Source organism: Xiphophorus hellerii, chromosome 4 (genome assembly GCF_003331165.1).
Source record: "Xiphophorus hellerii strain 12219 chromosome 4, Xiphophorus_hellerii-4.1, whole genome shotgun sequence".
NCBI lineage: Eukaryota > Metazoa > Chordata > Actinopteri > Cyprinodontiformes > Poeciliidae > Xiphophorus > Xiphophorus hellerii.
The window spans coordinates 20,345,842-20,367,516 of NC_045675.1; the positions used below are offsets into that span (position 1 = coordinate 20,345,842).

The 21,675-nt window shown below is 37.8% G+C and overlaps 1 protein-coding gene across 1 annotated transcript in view; it reads right to left on the reverse strand.

Annotated features, from left to right (window-relative positions):
* The window catches only part of acsf3 (acyl-CoA synthetase family member 3), a 30,925-nt gene that overhangs the window by 3,100 nt on the left and 6,150 nt on the right, over positions 1-21,675 (reverse strand). Inside the window, exons 4-9 of the mRNA XM_032561177.1 lie at positions 19,139-19,293; positions 17,161-17,306; positions 13,036-13,133; positions 11,725-11,851; positions 1,830-1,964; positions 1,248-1,359 (exon numbers count right to left, since the gene is read on the reverse strand). Coding sequence (XP_032417068.1) covers positions 1,248-1,359; positions 1,830-1,964; positions 11,725-11,851; positions 13,036-13,133; positions 17,161-17,306; positions 19,139-19,293 — 773 coding nt within the window. The remainder of the gene's footprint in view (positions 1-1,247; positions 1,360-1,829; positions 1,965-11,724; positions 11,852-13,035; positions 13,134-17,160; positions 17,307-19,138; positions 19,294-21,675) is intronic.

Sequence of the window (21,675 nt, forward strand, 5' to 3'; positions counted from 1 at the left end):
AAAAGGAGGAGGAAATGTTTGACATCCATAGCAATCTACTGTTTGCTTATCTTCCCCTTTTTTCTCTTCGTTCTCCTTATTAATCCGACTGCGGCTTCTTATTCTTGCACATATTTTTCAATTAATGAGAGAACTTCAGGGTCAGTGAGAGGGAAACCGAGAGCTGGACTTCTCTGTATTAGCGGCTTCTGTTTGGCTTCCATGAATAACAGCACAGTATCAAATAAAAACACACCTCTGTGATAGTGGGATATGGTGGTCTGTTGCTGTTGCAGGCTTAGGATGATGGATTGGTCAGAAGTTATTTAGGTCACAGGCTCCTCTGGTGGTGTGAGTCTGAGTCAAACTGTGGCCACAGTTTGAATGAGAGCAGGTGGTAAACTTTCTAGACTTTGAGTACAAAAACAACTTCCACTTAACTTATTTTGTTCCTCCACTCCAGATATATTAACCTATAATTAGTAAATATTGAAATATGGAGCATGAAAATCTGAATCGTGGCTGGAGCATTTTTTTGCTTGCCATATATTAAAATATATAGTAAAAAGAAATCTCTAATGTAAAATGTACTGTCATGCTTGTTTAATCCAGGTTTGAGCCTTACAGCTTAATAACCAGAAACCAATTTGTTAGTTTGACTTTTTTAGTCAGTTTTTTTCCAAACATAGCTCTCCATTTTCATGTAAAAAAAACCTTCCATTTCTTTGTTTCTTTATTTTATTTTATTATTTTATTGTTTACAGGTTTTCGATAAAACAAGCCACACATGTTGTTTCTCAGTTTTCTGTCATAAGTTAAGCACAAAAAAATCTCAATTTTTCAAATAAAACTCTGTTGTAGCTGTTATTGACTACAATACTATCGTAGTTGGTAGAGCTATAACAATAATGTGGCTATAGCCAAAGCTCTCCAAATCATTTTATTAAATTTAATTTGTGAAGATTTGTAAAATGACTTTATTTTAAATAGGGTTATGTTTTCACCTCATTGATAATTTTTGTGTTTAATCGGTATTACTCAGATTGAAAAAGATCTTCTGATATTTGTGGATGAAGGCTTGTTTCATTTCCTGCGGCAAAAATATACTCTTTTTTTCCTTTGACAAAAAAGAGTAAATAACCCCGTTGCCTGAAAAGGTCACCATCTAAATGAATCATATATTTATTGTGACTCTGAAAGTCTGCATAGATTGAAAAATCTGACAAGCTGAGTAATAAATGATATGGAGCTCAGACTGAAGACATTACCTTGCCCAGGTCTTTAATTCTGGTAGAGTTAAACGCCGGCCTTTCTGCAGCTGCACCACGGCCGTGACCTTTTGACCCCACGTAGCATCTTTAGCGCCAATCACAGCCACATCTAAGTCACAAAAACAAACAGAAATAATGAAATAATTGCTGAATTAATGAATTTGTTTACAAAATCTAAAAATAAGAAGTTTGACAAATCAAATATAAACTGCATTGAAATTACATTTTTTTAAAGAAAAAAAAATATAGATCTTAATAATCAAATAATCAAAACGTATTCTGCTCGATAACTACTTTCATAAGTGCCATCAATATAACTTGTACTTTTAGGAACTGAGTAAAATCAGGTAACACTATACTCAGCTGATATTAACCAGGTGATTAGAGAAGCTACCTGCTCAGGTAATGTGCAAAAGATGCTTACAAAGTGCAAACTGTTACTTTTAAACAGAGTTACTTTAATAAAGAGATAGATAGTAGGGCGACCTTTCAGCCAGCTGACCAACAGTGCGCATTGAGTAATTTAGAATTAACAACAACAAAACAATTGCTTTCAATGAAAGTTTGCACAGTACTTACCAACGATGTCTGGATGAGCCAGTAGGTGTCGCTCCACTTCGAGGGCGCTGATCTTATAGCCACCACTCTTGATGATGTCGACGCTGCTGCGGCCCAAAATCCAGTAGACGCCATCTTTGTAGACTGTTGTGTCTCCTAAGACAGAAATGCAAAAGGACACGCTGTGGCACAATGAAAGTAACAAAAACGATTGCAGCCAATCATTTGCTCAGGGAAAGATTAGTGTAGAAGACATGAAGATCAATTTAAAGAGATGTAATTTTGCTGTATATTTTTGCCACAGGGAAAAGATTCAGGTTCAAAATTAAATCTTTTTACTCAAAAATAGATTTCCATGCCATAGTAACACTTATATTCTGGTTGTGCTTAAAACAGGTCAACAGTGTTTACACTTTCAGCAGCTTCTGGCTTCATTATACACAAGGAATTATTTGGCTCAGGGAGAAATCTCAGTAAAAATATACTAAATGAAAAAAAAAACAGAGCAGTGCATGTGAATAATATAAATATAAGAAAGCCAGACATTTGTATCTTTAGGTAAGGAAGTGTGTGATTATGTGTGTGTGAGGCAGAGAAAGTCGGAGTGCAGCGAATGGATGAATCTTTAAGGTCCCCCGACATCCTCCAGATGCACACACACATAGGTGTCTGGGGGCCAGGTGTAGCAGAGTAAAGTATGTGGGATAAGGGACGCAGCTGGGTCTGGGGAAAACGAGAGGAGGAAGTGGGTCAGTATGGATGAGTGGAGAGTGAGAAAAGGAGAGAAAAATGGACAGAGGTGGTGATGAAAAAAAAGATGGAATGGGAAGATGTCCTTTTAGGTTATTACAGGTGCTACTTTCAGGACAGCTGGTACCAGGAGGATGGATGTGATCGAGACACGGCGGTGGAGATAAGCAGAGTGTCGGAGTTAAGAACCGGTCTGAGGAGTCACCATTCACCCGAAGCTGCAGCTGAACACTGGGTGGAGAACAAAAGAGTCCAAGTCCAAACACTGTTTCCTTATGCTAAGCCTAAACCCATGTCTAGAGCGGAACAATGCATTGTCATGGCAACATCAACGGCAATATCACAATCGGAAAGGTCTGCTTAGATGCAGTACTTGTTGTCACGGACTAAAATTTAGATTTTTGGTGACATATACGTATATACTCATTTGAACAAACTTTTGCTTTATTTCACACCCACAGCTGATACATTTTATTTTATTGCTCCCTAAACACTGAGATTTTCTTGAGCTCAAGGATACCGGACCAGGTTTTTCAATTCATAAAATGCATAGGTGTGGTTTGTGGTCTGTTAAAAAACTTGTTTTGTACTCTGACCAAAAAAACAAAACAAAAACAAACAACAACAGCGAAAAAAAATCAGATTTATTAAAACTTTGGTCTTTGCCTGAAATGGAGGAGTTAAAATGTCTTGAGAGGTGATGGAAGAAAACCAGTTTGGTCTGTTGTGATATGAATTTATTGGTTAATCAAAGTTCATGAACTATGACCACAAGTTATGGATCATGGACAAAAGAACAAGTCTAAAAAGATTTCCATCTAGAGTATCACAGCTTTGCTTAGATAATAAACATCTTCAGTGTGGATCTTCAGTGTGGAGCCAAAGCTTCCTCACATCAAGGAAAATCAGAGAATGTGCTTTAAACAAGGAAAGGAAAGGTTTTTGAAAGTTTGCCAGACATTGGATGATACTCCTGGGAACACCTAGAACTCACTAGAACAACAACATATGCACATTTTATATAACTTGAGGTCCCTTTAAAGAGGCTGAAATGTGTTGCTGGTGTCCTGGTTTCCCTTCTAAACAGTCACCTCAATGTCTCCAATAAGAAGATATTAAGATGGATGGATCCATGAATACAACCCAAAATAGCTTTTTTCCACCAGAATTACTTGCCTTGCATTCTAATGTAGTTTTTAGGATCAAATTGTGGGGAAGCAGCCTTACAGAAAGTCTAATTACTTCTTATAGCGATATAATAAGCCAGATAAGGATGTGCTTGATGTTCCTTTTGTTTTTGCTATGAATTTCATAAAAAGCCTCAAAGCAGAATGATCTCTAGATTTACATCTTAATTTTCATTAGAAGCAAACAAGATGTAATATGGTAATTTTCTTTCTATAGCTGTGCTTTTTGAAAGGCTTAAATACCTTTGAAATATGAAAGCAACCTATTTCTTCCATAATCAACTTATCATACAATACCATTCTTTTGTTTTCTCTAGCCTGATAGGAATCAAGTATTTTTTTTTCAATGGAGTATACAAGTTCTTGGCAGCCTAACATTGAAATATTGAGCCAATAAGGGAATGAAACATGTAGGAATAATATAGCGTTTTATCTGCACACTCTGTTTGGTGTCATTGCAGGTTTATCCTATTAGTATTTAGTTTACATCTCTCTATCCGTCTTGCTGTATATAGCAGCATGTTTTCAGTTTCTCACGCTCCAGCGTCTGACCCTCCCCCTCTTTCTCACGCGCAGACATTTACTTTCTTCTTTTAATCTCATTCTTACCCTTCATTTTTACCTTTCTACATCTCAAACGTCTCTCACACCTCTGTCTTCCTATCTCCTCTTCCTCCTCTGTCTTCCTATCTCCTCTTCCTCCTCTCTTGCTGCTCCACCTCAGCATCAATACAGGGCCCATCTGTTCCCATACATCATGCACTTCATTTCAGTTTATTAGCTGGGATAAATCATAAATATTTCATTATACATCACAGGCGGCTGTCGCTAGCACACCGACAATTTATCACCACTGCCCTCTCTGCCGGCTTGCCACGGCGGCTATAAGCTTTCCAGTCTATTAAACAAGATTGATACAGTGTGTAAATTTAGATATTGGGAATTTCTTCACAGACCACTGCCTCGCACCGATAGGCTGGGGAAAGAGAGGGAGGATGGGAGAAGAAGGGAGGAGCCGGCTGGGTGTTAACACCACAATCAGGGTAGTTACAGTCGCTCCTTCCTTTGGATGAGGGATAAAAGAAAAAGAAAAGCACAAGAATCATTTGATTCATTGTGCTGAGCTATGTAGCTCTTATTTTTTGCAAACAGATATAGGAAAATGATCAGTACATATGTACAATGATAAACCGTTTGTGTAAAAGAGAAAACATGAATAAAAAAGATATACATACATTTGCTTTAAAGGAAAGAGAAGGGATTTCTGAAGTAATTCTGGACAAAATGGGTGAGCGAAAGACCTGAAGACAACAGAACTGCAATGAGTTTGAAGTACTAATACAAGACTCTTTGACCTTGTCTCTGTGAGTAGAGGGAAGGAGCAAAAGATGTTTGGAGAAACATACAAGTGGGAAAAGCGATTGGAGAACGCAGACTGATAAAAGAGAAAAAGAAGAATGGGGAAGAGATTTTTGGGAACTGTGTTACTGGGACGTACACACACATGACGTACTCTCTCTCTCTCTCACACACACACACCCACACACACACACACAATCACCACTTCAGGCATCAGAGAGTCTGCCATTATGTGTTATGGCGTCTGAGGCAGATATGGCCGAATGGCTTTCTTAATTAAAACGATAAGAAGCCTAATTGCACTGGGCTTTCATCTCATTCTGAGGCATTAAAGAAAGCGAAGGCGCGTAGTGTGGATAAAATAAAGAAATAAAAACAGATCAAGAATTTAACTGAGGACGGAGGGCACGGAAAACTTTGTGACGTCTTTCATAGAGCAGAGAAATTCAGCCGCCTCTGTGAAACACATGTTCAGTTTGGGTTTGACCAAGACGACAACAAATCGCTGTCGAATTACTTCAAGTCATGATTTTTGTTTATTGCAAGAAAAGAGTAACTCACATTTCTAAAAGAAAAAAAAAAGCTTTATTAACAGCTGGGGAGTTTTTAACAATAACACATGACCTTCATACTGTTGAATTTTATGAAAAATCTAAATTGAGTGCGCGCCTGACATTCTTGAAAAATAATCCAAACAAAAAAGACTGAATAAAAGTTAGAATAAAAGAGGAGAATCTGATTTGTTTTTCCAAGGACAAGGTATTAGACAGCTGTGAATAAAATTTCTTAGATTTAAAAACATCATATACATTTTAATAGTAAATTAAATCTGTCTTCAGAATTTGTAAGTTTAAACACTTCTCTTATTGTTTTGGTAAAATCTTTCTGTGATTTATTATTGATTGAAGACAGTTTTTGTCTGATTATCTCTTTTATATTTGAGTGATTTATTTAATTTACAGATTTCTTTCTCTCAATTTTACAACATTGTTATAATCTGCATCTAATGTTTTAATATAACACGTTTTGTATATTACATTTATGAGAGGTAATTCTTTCATTTTCCAATGAAAACTAATTCTAGTTATTTTAACAACCCTCCATGCTAATTGGCAGCCTGGTAAGGGTGTGTAAACAGCGTAAAAAAAGCAAAACTTTATTCCAGTCGGTAAAAATCTCCCACTGAAAAATTTTGAAAAATAAAGTTTCATAAGAGCTTAACTTGTGTAAAACGTGTTTGCTGCCTCTAAAACTGAAAACAAAGATTTAACAAGACTCATAAGGAAAAAAATTTATACCTTCAAACCTGTGCAAACAAATAAAAAAAAACAAAAAACATTTGAACTGGAGTGGGAAATGGCATTTTGTGGATGCTTACACCTAACTCATTTAAAATGACACACAAACACAGAAACAGCCTAGACAACTTGAGTTTCTTTGTCAAAAAAAGTCTGGAAGTAAAGGGCAGAGGGTGACATCTGACAAAGGCCAACATAACAAAAACATTTCAGCCTGCTGGCGTTATTCTGCTACAGGTGTCCACACAGGAGAGACACAACTAAACATTCACAAAACACTTGTGGAGCTGACAGGACCCTGGCCACCGAAGAGCTTCAGATCAGCTTTTTAAAAAATAAATACACAGAAACAAGTGTTTTTTAGTCAGACTGCTCTGCTTGTAGCCTCTATTTATCTAGTCCATTGTTTGTGTGCACACCTCAGTTACCTTTCTGTACATTAAAACATGTCGACGGTCACAATGAATCTCATTTCTCACTGAAAAAAGATTTAAAATAGAGAAATTAGAGGAATACGTCAGTATTTTATGTTGTTAGAGCACTTCACTTTTTCTAGATTTAGTTTCTTAGAGCTTTAGTCCAACTCGTATTAAAATTCTAATCACATATGACAATGTGGAACATCTTTTTTGATAGTAATCCAAAGTCATTAAAGACAGAAAAACAAAGAAAAAATCACATTTACGTTACTATTCAGGCTGTAATCTGTCCTAAAGCTGCATTATAGTACACAGTATCTAATTTGATATACTGTGCCTTACCTCTGAATGCATGGCATTAAAGCATCAACACAAGATTACAACAGTATTAGCTGCAAGCTTGTGACCTGCAAGAGAAAATAAGGCATCTTTGTATGGACAGACATGTTGAGTCTGAGTCCTGCAGCATCTAGAGATATAAGTGAGCAAGCAAAAGCTGGGCCCTCTCTGTCGTTTTAGGAACAGCGGACTTATCTGAGCAAAGATGTTAGAGGTCTAAATGTGAGCCATGCTTCTTCTCAGATCATAAACACTTTGCATATATGAATATTAATGTTCCACATTAAAGCCTGATGCTGAGATGGAGAAGTTAATGAGGATAAATAACAGACAGCCAGGCAGTGAAATCTCAGCACTGACATTATTCATCATCCTTAACTTTTGTCACAGCTCCTTTTTTAGTAATTAATATCATACAAGAAGGCACTTTGCACTCGGATGAGTGATCTAATTTGTTTAATATAATGAAATTAAAGGAGCTCGAATTGCTTTATGTTAATGTTTCTGATTATACCCATTGCCGGGGTTGCCTTCCCAGCAGCAGATAACAGACTTAACTTGAGGATTGATGCATGTCTCAGAACTGCGTCTTCATCAAGGAAACTATTTAACTGTAGTTTGCATGCAGCTACTCCGGACTTAATCACACAAACCTGATCTCAGTCGGGAGATGGAGAAAGAAGGAGACTGTTAGGATGCCAGAGCTCTGAGATGACAAATCTGTAAACTTTCTTTTTTAATCAAGACACTTTTCAGTCTCTTCGCTTGAGACCTGATGAATAACTGTGAGAGGAGATTAAAAACAGGAGAGAATGAAGGCTCAGTAAAAGTCTCTTCTACAGTTCGCAACAATAATCAATGAAGTTCAGAGGCTGACGTGGGGTGATGTTTAACTAGATGTACCTGCAAGTGGTTTTAATAAAACATGGATCCCCATGTGTTGACATCTTTGCAGTAAACGTTATAGGGAGAGCTGGCTTGAACAATGCTGCCAGTGATGGTGGTGGGGGGTGCTGGATGTTGAATAAATCCCCATTGGGAGCTCAAACATTAGAGGACACAGTGCAACTCAAGGTGAAATATGACATCTTTGGGAAGAATGACGGCAAGGAAAAGGGGAGAGTGAAATGAGAAAATGAGTACAAGAGCTCAAGAGGAAATTGTGGATAAAAAAGAGGTAAGGTCACATAGCTAGTTTGCCAGTATTTTAGATATTTCAAACAAAAAAATAATCAATAATTATTGTCATTGACTGATATGAAAGACTTAAGTTTTTCAAACATATTGCCAGACTTAGGCACAGACCTCTGTCTTTTTGCATAGAGTGAACCTTAAAATCAGTGATCTTTTACACTTTTCAAAACATCAACGTCTCTAAAATATGAACCTCTGCATCAACATTCAGCATGCCCATAACATTAGTCAGGTAGATAAACCTAAATATATTCTAATTCTAGCTCTTACATGATCCAGATGGCTCAGATTAATAGGTTCTGTTGGAATAAGCAATTAGGAGTGTGAAACTGAGGTAAAGTGACAAAGATTAACCCTCTTGTTAACATTTCTGCCCTTGAGCCTGAGTCTCTCTTAGTTAATTAAATGAGAACTCAGATAAGGCCTGGCTAATAGTCAGCCCCCAAAGCTCAACTTCTTCCTCACTCCCTTCCTCAAACAGTCATCTTAATTTATCACTGAAACACAAAACTTTCTACCGGCTACTCTTGATTAGTTCGCTCCAGCTAAAGCCAAACTTAAAGCATCTCTTTAATTTTGTTTCCCCAGTCACTTCTGCTGTTGCCAACCACATAACAAAAGCTTTCCCCATTTCTAATCGACTGATTTTAAGCTGTGGTCAGTGGACAGACTCCAGAGTGGAGCACAAAAGGAGAGTTAAAAAAAAATGAGGGGGAGATCGATAGACTCAAAGATGTTTGTGAAGATGAGTGGAAGGAGAGCAGCCAGGTGACAGCTTCCCTATAGAGCTGCCAATCATGCACGCAGCACCTGCTGACTCTAAAGAAGACACCTCTGACCAGCTGAGAACGTATTGATCTGAAGTCCCACGTTCCGACCGCACTGTTCCTCTGCCGTCTTGTTTACCCCGGCTTTTTATTCACCTTGTCAGCCGTATGCTCTTGTCAGACTTTATCTTTTACTTTGTGCTAGCAGCACAGTGCCGACATCCTCGTCAATGAAAGAGTTCAAGCCGTTTTTGCTCTTCCAGCTCAGAGAAACTCAGTTTTAAGTTGCAGTCCTAGTGAGTATAACAGAACTGGACAGTTAGAGTTAATTTTAACGTATTTTAAAGAAATGGTTTAACACCAACCAGCTTTCCCAACACTGATATCACATTTCAAATCATAGCAATGTTTAATGTTTCCCATGCGCATGTGGGATATATTATAATTGTTGTTTTAAAGGCCATTAGTTTGTTAATTATATTGTTTTGTGTTCACAGTGATACTTGTAGTGTAGTGGTGCATCAATACATCAAACTCTCATGAGATCAATATAATTTCTGGTCTGACGACATGACAAAATCATGTCACAAAAAATATGTAATGGTAGCAAGGGCTTCTTCATAGTTTCATTCATCATGGTGACGATACCTGGATAGGACTTTGTGAAATAGCCTTCAAATAGACAACAAATATTGTATTTCACTATAAGAAGTCATTACCACCCTAATTTTAAATTAAAACCATACAAATCAGCACTCATCCATTCACAGATCACCATGGAGGATGTTGAAAAAGTTAGACATCCTCTCTAACTTTACAAATATGAGGGTAATAAAAGATCAAGTGAATTCTCAAGTTCAGGCTGCAGTCTCTAAGTGTCACGTTTGAAAGGAGGTGTAAGAAAGAGGTGTAAGGGTAAAAGGTATGAGGTAGTGAGGGGTGACAAGAAGCTAAGAAAGACAGTTCAGATTGTCTGAAATGTTTCTCTCTGCCAATATATAAACACGAAGAAGGTAACCCAGACAAACTTACTGGGAAGTGGGAAAATATAATTTAGCAAAGTGCTGACTCAGAAAAAATCCTAAAAAGGTACAATGGATATGAATACTTTTGCAACACACCATTGATTTCCAAGCATTTGATTTTCTTTTAACAGTAATCTGAATTCAAAGCTAAAAAAATGCATAACATATATTTTTTACAACTGTACACATTTCTCTGTGTAATAGATGTGTTGATATGTTCCCATCAATAAAACAGCTTCTACAGCTGCAGATTATTAAATGTGACTCTACATAAAGTGATCTTCGTTTTACTTCACACAGCTATGAAGCCAAAAGCTGTTTTGCCCGAGACACGCTGGTGATGTCTGTGGCGTCTTCACATCTGAATTCTTGCATCACTTTTGGATGCTAATCATAAAATGGATCTCAAGCTCAGTTACTCGCTTTTAAACATTGAAATTAAGTGAAAGGATGTGAGATTTGTGAGCGCTTTAACTCACAAATCAAAGCATAAAAGGCAAAAAGAACATTCTCCTTGAACCTTGAATGTTTAAGCATTCCTCCTACTTCATAAAACCATGTGTGTGTGCATGATGCGGCTGTAGGAGCTGGGTGGCTAAGGAAGATGTCAGATACCTTCCTACAGAGCGGTCCACACAGTGTCTGTGGCGGTGTGGCTTGAGGGACCGGTCTGTGGGGAGCTGATTGCAGTGGTTCTCATTATGTGGCCGCTGGCTGTAATGGAGTGTGACAGCAACGTGCTGTGCTCTGGATCTCTGTCCTTCCAGCCTGCAAAGCCAATTAAACACACTTCGCCCTTCTCTCCCGACTGCCTGGCCCTGCTCTGCTCTCAATCACTCCATCCTTTCGCGCTGCCTTCCCACTGCCACCCCAGTCCCGTCCTGTCTGACTCCTCCTCCACCGTCTTTGTACGAGGCTCTTTCGAAAATCCCCGACAGCCACATCTCCAAGCTCAAAAATTACTCCGTCTGTAAAAACTCCACTTGCATCTGCCCTTCTCGACCTCTGCACCCCAAATCCTTCCTGTGCCAGGTTAAAGCATGTCTCTAAGTGGCTTTACAGTGAAACACGGCTCCTTTTTGGGGCCGAAGACAGAAGTGGTGGCCTGCAGGGAGGAAAAGCCTCAGATGACAGCTTCTCTCTATGCTACCACACACATACTAGAAGGGGAAAAAAAGTTGAGGCAGAGAGCTCTACTTGGTTCCTGAAGACCCAGAGCAGTCACAGCCACTTAGGAGGAAAAATGCCCTGTAGCGCCAAAAACACACATACTCCATTTATCACTCCCTCATAGTGCCCTAAAATGTGAGCACACACACCATTCACACAAGCCTAATGTGTGTGTTTACCACCTGAACTGCTCTCCTGGTTTTTACGTGTCTAAATGAAAGTCCAGCCTGCAACATGAGTTAAAAGCGCCTCCATCTCTCCTCCTGCAGTGAATTGCTCCGACTGCACAGATCATGTAGCTGCAATTGTTAGAAGTATGAAATCCCCTTTTTCCAGAGTGTGTGTGAATAAGCATGTGGACATAATGATAAGGAAGTGTGGCATAGGAAAGGGAAGACGGCTTGGTACCCGTTTTGAACCAGCCATCATCAGTAAAAGCCTCTCTGGTCTCCTGAGGTCGGTTCCAGTACTCCTTAAAAACAGTCGGACCTCGCACCAGCAGCTCGCCCTCTTTACCCTCAAGACCTGGACGTACCTGTGAGATATTCAAAACAGAGAAAAGAGAAGAAAAAAAATGTTTGAATGGACCAGAGAGTGGCTTAAACAAGTTTATTAATCTGTCTGAGGCTGTCATATAATACAACATTAAGAAACTGACAGACACTGGTGAGACTAACCTCCTTTCCAAGCTAGAGAGTACTGGTTCTTTTTAGCAGTGCAGGTATTTTTATAACAACTTGCATTCAAAAAGACAAGTTACCAGCAAGCTTTCTGATGTTGCTTTGAACAGTGGCAGCTGAAAACAGATCATTAGATGAGCAGATATCACCTTGGAGTTAAATAACTCCACCACAGAAAGGAGAAAGAATAACAGATGAGCTGTATGTGAACTTTAATTCTGGTTTTACAGAAAGTGAAGGTGTCTGTGCTTCTTTACTGCATCAGCCTTAACACACTGCCAAGAAGGATATATATAAGCAGTGATCCCAGGGAGGGAACTTTTACTGCTCATTAAGCTGAGAAGGGTCATGTCTAAATAAGGGTGTTTGCTTTGATACATAGAAATAATGTTGTAATATCTTGTAATATTTTAGAGGGACTCAAAAGTACAACTTCTGCCAAAGAGCTGGTAGAATATTTATTTAGAAAAAAAGGAGAAACTGTTAAAATGATTTAAGTGGTTGATGCAACCTAAAAAAACATTTTCTTGCCTTTGCTACTTTGAAATGTTGAAGGACCTTCTAATAAGCTTTCAATTAAAAAATATTTTTACAGTGCAATGATTGAGTTTTAATTAAACAACCCTAAAACACAGTTATGTACTCTTTTGTTTTATTGCTGCTTTGTAAATTGGTTTTGAGGTTGTCAGTGCTTTGCCTAGTGATTTTTCATGTGCAACACAAAAGTATTAAAGTCAACTTCAAGTTAGACACAGAGTATCACTAAATGATTTTTTTTTCTAACATGAAGAAAAGTATTTTAAAAAATCCTGCCTCCATGTAAACCATGTCTTATTTTTATTTGATGTAAATATTTTAACGTTAGAGTGATGTGCTATTACGATTTCCTCCTGTCTACTATACATCACATGTAGAGGCGCTATACATAATCTATACATATACAGATTCCTGAAAAGCCTTTAAAGTCATCTAGAACACTTTTAATTTAAAACTTGTCTGTGGATGGATTGCTTCATTATAATGACTCGCATTGATTTACCTGAGTCTCTTTGTGATTTCCTTCAGCAATCACAGTGTTGGTTGTGTTATTCATGACAATTCGAACCTCTACGTCTGGAAGAGGCAGCCCAACAGCTCCTGTCAACGTTGAAACAAAAAGCATGCAAAAAAAAAGAATATGATTTTTTTTCTTCTAAAAACACAAAAAAAGAGAATAAATGACAGAGTGTTCACTGACAACCTTCAGTTAAGCATTTCTCAAGTAGCAGGCAGTCTGCTCCTCCAAGATGACATTAACCTCCATCCTCTGGGCATAACTGGTCACTAAAAGGTTTGCTGAGCTTGTAAAACTGGAAGCAATTCGTCTCAGTCAACACAAGCCAGCTCACTTTGACAGTAATGGGAATTTCTGGGCCATGCCTGATGCAGCTTTTTTCCCTCTTTAACAACATCAAGAAAAGCTAAAATAATAGAACAGTTGGGACATTTGTCTTGGGTTGCACTTATTTTCTTCTGAAAAAGCATCTGACTGCACAGTGCAATTTATTCCTTCAGTCTTAACTACTGCTGAGTGCCTGACAGGCTTTTTCACCAAAGAACAACTGCAAAACGATTCCGATTTGACAAGTAAACAAACACAATAACCTGCTGTAAAAACTGTGTACAAATGCATGAAATATTATCTGTTCCCAGATTTACTGACATCACCTGCATTTTCCATTCTTGTGTGTTTGCAAATGTGACCTTTAAAGTTAAGTAATTATAACAACAAGTGAACCAGAAAGGTTTCAGCGCTGTTCTCCGTCCATTTGTTTAGATGAGTGTGTTCGAGCTCGCCTTGGGCTGCGACACGATTTCAGAGACAACGGCTCTCCAAATGAAGAGCAGCTCAGGTCCTGATTACAGAATGAGTTTCTCACTTCATATTGATCTAATCAATTCAGGTCCTGAATGAGGGACTGGAGTTGAATGGATCAATATGAGAACCAACAGAGCACAAAAGTAACCAGACCACTTCCAATGGATTACCAGGGTCATTAACAAGTCCGAGTCATGAGGTCAGGCGAACTGAATCTGACAAAGTCTTAGTCCAAACAGCGCTTAAAGCTCGGGAAAAACTGAACTTAAGCTAATTAAGTCCTAAAATGTAAGTTGGTTTAAGAATTATTATACATATTGGAGGTCAGACTGTCAACAAAGGACATAGAGCCAATATTTTTCAGGATGGTGCTTAATCCCTTATATCAGAAACATACAAATTCACACATATTAATGTGCTTATTTTTTATTCTTGTTTAGTCTATTGTTAGATGTGGATGTTTGTTTATCGATCTTTGTGAAGTACACATAAACACAAACCACAGTTTCTGTATTTCACGTAGCTGTGCTGCAATGTCTAAAAATAAGAAAATAGGAGGTCAGATGGTCTGACAGAATAAAGTAGAGATTGGCACAGTTGCATCACCGTTTCAGCAACTGGAAAGATGTGTAACAAAACAAGCTGTTTTGTGCAATAGCTTCACTGTCTCCTAACAAATGTTTCTACACTTTAACAGCTTAAGTTGTTCATTGGTGGCAAATGCTATCCACTAGTCAAATTATACTTTTAGAGAATAATAAATAAAACATTGAAATTAAAAAGATCAAACTGCAAGGGTGCCTTGCAATTAAAGGGACCCAAATACCCTTTCACTGCAAAAAAAAATTAAAGGATACTTAAAAAAAAAGCTAAATAAATGTATAACCTCTTCACTCTCAACAACTGGATCTGTTATCATCTGAACAGCCTTACATTTTACTTGAATGTCTTTTTTAGTCCTCTTCTGCCCCCTTTTTTTACTTTAACAAGATTAAGTTTCTTTTAGATATCAGGCAAAATATAAATAAAACCACAGGAAAAAAGAAGCTTTTCTGAAAATAAAAATCTTGCCATTGATTTATGTCTGGCAGAGAGTTTTGCTTTAGCTTTTTACTTCACTGCTATTCTACAAACACTAGGAGATAATGAGTCATTGAAGAACTTCCCATCATGGTCTCTTAGACGATAATATTAAAGCAAAACCAATATTGAAAACCAATGAACACACTCACTACACAAATGGTTACAACATAACTATCGAAAATAACTAAATTGATCTACAATCTGATAGTGATAGTCATGTTTAAAGGAAAGGTTAATGGGAAGATTGAAGAAATATTTTTTCTAACTTCTTCCAGAGGTTAGTTGTGCTGAAGAAAAATTTCCATCCTCACAAATACTGCTACGTAGAACCACATCTCTTCATCTACTTCTGCTTCTTGTTATCTTTATATTAGCTATCATGTTATTCAGCCACCATCCGTTACCATGCTAATGAACAGGAGTTTGATGTGAAAATATGTTGTGGAGTCTAGAGGACCAAAAAAAGGATAGAAAACCAAAATTAGAGCAAAAAAATGTAAAAAATAAGAAAAGGGCAGCAGAGTTAGATAATACAGAAGATGGATCGAACGAGTATGAAATAATCCTGCATGCTTACATCTCGACAAGGGAAACATGACCTAGAAACCAATACTATTGTTAGCAGGCTTTAAAACGGCACAAATATGCAGCAAATTTAGGCCAGTCTGATGATTTAAATATGTGGAAATTAATTTAGAAATTTCTGTGAATAAAGTGCGTTTTTGTTATGTTTCACATGGTTGGTTGTGTGCATAAAAAAGAAAATAAAGCAGGTGTTAGGATGAGGGAGAGGACGGCTTCGGCTCACTCCTCTTGGAAGAGTGGTTCCTGTGGTTGCTATTGATCTGTTTTAACCTACTTAAAGATGAGACAGGAACACACCGACTGAAACAGGCACAAGCTCATTCCTGCACGCACACTAACACACCCCCCCACACACACGCACACGCAACCGAGGCCGCGGAAACATCAATACAACCGCAGACTTCTTAAAGACATTCCTAATAATCACCTGAGAGGAATCAAACAGTCTGCTCAGTTTTTGCCAAACAACAAATAAACAAAACAAAACCACAACAAGAGAGCAGACAGAGGATTACCCAATCCACTTGCAAGCTAATTAGCTTTACCTGTACAATAGTTGTTGACTGGGGATGGAGATGGTGAGGAAGGAGAAGAAGAGAGGATGACAGGCGAAGGCAGGGGAAGAGAGCAATCAACACGAGTCTGACCTCATTTTTAGACCTAGCTTTTGTTTGTGAGAGTGAGGGAGGTGAGGTTGGGATTGAGGGGTTTTTACCTGACATGACAACAGAGAAAACTGCTTGTGATAAACAAAACACACAAAGTAGAAATGCTCGAGGAAGGAGTCTTAAAAATTTAATGACATAAAACGGAGTGGCATGATGTGAACCCACTTCTGCATGCAAACACAACATACAACTGATAGTCTGTTTTATTAGGAAACACCGATCGCATTTTCTCCTTAGGATTAATGTTGTTAGAGCTAAAGAATTGATTCCTGAATAGCTGAAATACAGATGGTTTTTGAGAGTGCAGCAGCTGAATGACAACAGTAGTGGTTATATAACAAATCATCACTCATTCAACACTTTTACCTCTACAGAAACAGTTGAAGTTATACATTTATATAGCACTTTATTGTGATGACACTTTCCTCTGAGGTTGAAAAGAGGCTGAACATTTACTGGAATTTTGGAAATATTCCATATTGAAAACTTTTCTCGGATATTATGTGCACATATGGGATTTAAGTAGGACACATGTATACATTTTGTTCTGTCACAGGCAGACATGAATGAAAAAATCCTACTTATTTGGAAGTAAAACTTAATCAGGTTTTAAATAATTTCATTTAATGATCAATCATTTCCATGAAAATGAATGTTGAGTTAAAGATTCCTCAATATGTGAGCCCATCCATTCAAAGGTTAAACTATGTGATGGACTACTTCACATTATGGTAAATCTGCTTCTCTATAAGCCTTTTTTTTTGACTAATTCCTCACTTTTATTTCTAGAACCTTTTAAATGTTCTGAAGACAATTTGTTCAACAGTAAAGAAGAAGACAAAAACAATCCTCTATACTTTTAATTTTTTATGAATGAATTTACAAAACTACAAACGCAAGTATTCGAGGAACTTTGCTTGTCTAAAAAATTTAATTACAAGAGCGTGTGGACGCAACCAAGCCTATGTACCTGCGATCCTTGGGCCCTTCAGAGGATTGGACAGTGCCATGCCGATCTCGGTCATGCCGTAGCGTTCCAGCAGCATGTGTCCTGTGATCTCCTCCCAGCGCTGCAGGGTGGGCAGAGGCAGAGCAGCTGAGCCTGAAACCATCAATCTGATAGAGGGAAAAAACAGAAACCTCCAAATAAAGCTATCGATTTCTCAGGGGGAAAGACATATAAATTACAGCAGGACAGGGAATAAAATACTGTCAGCAGAAAGGCAATACAATAAAATGAAATCAGTAGAAACAACATAACCACTAAAAAAAAAAAGAACCAAACGGTAATAATAACCAATGGATGCACTACGGATTTAATAAAAAGAGCCTAAGTCTTACTACAGAAGCTAATAGCGTGTACTATACAGCGTTAAGAGTAACAGTATACTAGTAATCGTTTCCCCTTTAATCCCAGTGTCTGTCAATGTGCCTGCAGCAGCTGTTTTGATGAAGGCTCATTGAAACAGTTTAAGGAACTTTACAACCCTTAAATTAATTGGAAGCACCAATTAATGACAAAATGTCACCCTTACTGTGCAGTAAATCAACCAAAACTAAATCAGCTCAAGTATCTAAGAAATAAAAAAAAAAAGACAAACTTTGACTCAATGCTGGGCATACTACTGTAATATCTTGACAATAAGCCGTTACTTTTTTCACATGCTTTGAATACTGTGATACGGCTAATAAACAGCCCTTTACCAACAGGTTTGGCAAGACTGGACTACTGCATGATGAAGAGGAGAGGACAAGCTAATGGGCGAAGTTGCCCCGAGATGAAAATGACATTGAGAGCGACAACAAAAGAGAGCCTAAGGAAGTGTGTGTGAGTCTGTTGAGCTCTGATACTGAAGAAGACGACTTCAATGGTTTTATTAGTCTGGTAGGCTACTGTATTATTTTAATAGTCTTTAATAGTCTACAAATTATTCTCTTAAACAACAAACTTCACAATATTGCATATTTCTGTTTATATTTATATATATTTATATGACACAGTTAGAAAGACATGATTGTCTCCCAAAAAAGATTTACAAAGTACACTAAGATAATTTTTTCTACAATGGATGTTGAACCACATTAATTTATAATAGATTAAAAAAAAAACACAACTGACTCTAACCAAGTAGCATTCACAAATACTAAGGCAAAAACAGTGGAAGAGTGTAAAAATGGTGAATAAAACATAAATGAATGAAAATATCTTGAATCTTAAATTCAAGTAAAAATAGGACGGACTTATTTTTGATGTTTTCCTAAAATACATTTTTACAAATGTGAAAAAACAAACTGCAAACGGAATATAATACAGAGAAATACAGATCACAAAAACTTCAATTACACTTTTGTAAGTTAACTGGACATACAATGGGGGAAACAAATATTTCAACAACAAACCAGTAATTTATTTATTCCTATGCTATGCTATGCTATGCAGACACCCAGTCTGCACCAGTGAAGATTCAGTCATCTCCACTTGCTCAATGCTTGGAGTGGCTGATATACCAGCGGCAGTCCAACCTTTTTCTGATTAACTACAAAATAACTAATTGACCACTTGAGGGCACTCAGACTCTGTGGATGGGACATTGACCTTTCAGTCACTGATAGGCTTACGATCAATTAGCCAGAAAAAAGAAAAAAACATGGCGAGACCACAGAAAAACATAAACGATTTTGTCTTCATGGAGAAGCACAGTATTTAGTTTGTAGCTAATTCTGACACAGATGAATTGTATATATAAAGAGGAGGCATCATTAGACATGACAAGACTGGATCTTTCATTAATTGTTCTCAATTCCTTCAAATTTGGACCAAGATAACAATAATTTTATATTAACCAACGTAAAAAGATAAGAAATTGTGTGAAAGCAGCTTTATATTTTCTACAACCTTCCAACTTTTTTGGATAATAATCAGATTTAGACAATCCCAAGATAAGTACCTGATTCTCTCCTTGCAAACTGCTTTGACAAAATCCTTGACATGAGGCTGTGTGAAGTGCTGATCATAGTACTGGATGAGCTTTGAGTAAATAGTTGGCACGGCCATGAACACATTAACCACTGGAGCCTTGAAGCTCAGGAGCATCTCCCACACCTGGGGACACAGGGAGAGAACGAGTCAGGCAGAGATAAGGAGAATACATTGCTGAAAAGGGAGAAAAGGAAAATGATAAGGAAAGGTTAAGAGAGAAGCAGCGACTGCAACAAAGGGGCAATGAAAACTAAATTATAACATCCAGATTTATTCCATTAGTGCTGCAGAAAAAAAATGACATTTTTTTCCCCTTTCATTTGATGTAAATGGCAGAGTAAAGTCCACGGCAGCCTCATATTAAACCTGTCAACACAATGTCAGAAAAAGACAAAAAAAGTCAAGCTTTGTAAAGGTCAGGAGGAGGGAAAACGCCAACTGCTGAAGGGCAGAGCAGCAACAACGACCAAAACAAAGACCTGCTGTACCGCCACTTTTGACAAATGGGTGAAGTTAAGAATGTCTGCATTTTAACATAAAAAGAAAATCTGTCATAATGCACACTAAAAACCAATAATTTAGATGTTAAAGAATAGACACCTCAAAAATAACCACTTAATAGAGGCTTTTTATGAGGCATTTGTTGGCTGAAAAGAAGCTTATTTACTTTGGGAATTTTGTTGGACCACTTATTGAATTCATAATGATGTTAGAATAATTTACGAATAAATCAACATAGTTTAATTTAATTAACTCTAACTCTGTGTCATACCAATCCCTATATTATCTAATCAGGGTAGCTTCATTGTGATATTTAAGCATCAGAGAACAGGACTTGTACCAGAAACAAGTATTGATATGTTTTTACACACAAATATCACAATTTCTTTTGCATGTGAGCCTTGATGGCTGAATGGCGACATGATTTAAACTTAGGTGTAAAAATGCTGAACCACATAATTAACTGCGAAGCATCACTTTAACATTTAAAATACACCCACTAAAGGTTTGACTATCAATTCATCTTCATCACTCATGGCAGTCATTTTATAGCTGTCCAAAAAACTCCCTTTATAACTTTATTGGAGGACATACACATTTTGAAATGCCTTTTGAATATGACAAAAAAATCACTTTTTCCAAGTATACCCTGAACTTCTGTGAGGATCCATCAGCGCAGGAGATGGAAGGACAAGATGAAGAACAGCTTCTCTGAAGTTTCTCTCCTTCAGGAGAAAAATGCTGCTCCTTCACTCCCCTCTCATTTCACTTTACATATCTTCACTTCTTCTGTGTTCATTCTGCTTTAATTTCCCAAGTGCTTCATCTTCATTCCCCACATCCTTCCCTGACCCCACATCCTTCCCTCATATTTTTTTTTCTCTTGCTATCTAACATTCAGTTACCTTCTCTCTACATTTTGTAATTTCTTGCTCCGCTGCCCCTGCAGTCTCTCCCATATACATACCTGGATATGTACTCACACAGAGAAAAATGCAGACTCTCCTATCATCACTTCCACTTTCAGTGACACCAGATATTCTGTAATGTGCTTCCACTTTTTCCTTCAAATAACCTCATCATTGACTCACCTAGTCTATTATTCATGAAACCTCACCTGAGTTTGTTTTTTTTTTTACCTCTCATAAACAACTATAACAAACACATGAAGAATAAGATAAGTTGATAACATCACCAGAAGCTGATCTAAAAGCTGGAGAGCATCAAGACTAAAACTGTTCTCATACAAAGAGAAGAATTATTAACTGAGTGGGCTCAGACCACTCTGGGTGGTGTCTGTCAAATGCACTGAAGCGCTTCCACCAAGTTCACTCCAGAGTGGAAGGGAAAGTAATTTATGTCTATCAAGGAGCTGGTCTCCACCTAGGGGACGAGATCTACTGAAAACCCAAAGCTGCAGCCTGCATCCTGAACAACATTGCCTTGTTGAAAGCTCAGCTTTGAACGTGGGATATCAGTTCAGCAAAACTTGACCTGTTCTAGGACAAGCTGCCACAGTTTGGAATAATGTTTTATACTTGCTACTTTAGATTTCACAAAAATTTTACAATCAGTTAAGCACTTTAGAAATGATCAGTCTTTCTAATTTTCTCAACTGGTCTGAAGATGCAAAGTTTCAAAAAGTATTTGTGGAACTTTCAAGATCGGCTTTATGGTATCCCTTTTAATAAAGACCGTCACTGTCTGGCAGTGCAGCAGTCAGGATTGTTGAATGAGTATCCAGGAGAACAGCAGCAAATTTACCTTCACAAGTGGAGCATTATGGCTTTTGCTGTAGAATGACACCATAAAAGCCTCACAAGCAGCTGCCAAAATTCCCCTCACAAAGCCACCGCAGCTCCACACAGGCGCTGGACACCCCAAAGGCTCCAAGCCCAGACACCACCCAACAGCAACAATGTTGACAAGAGCAAAACCAAAAGCCTCCCATCACCACCAAGTGAAGGATTAAAGGAGCAAAAACTTTTTTCTACATTTGCCACA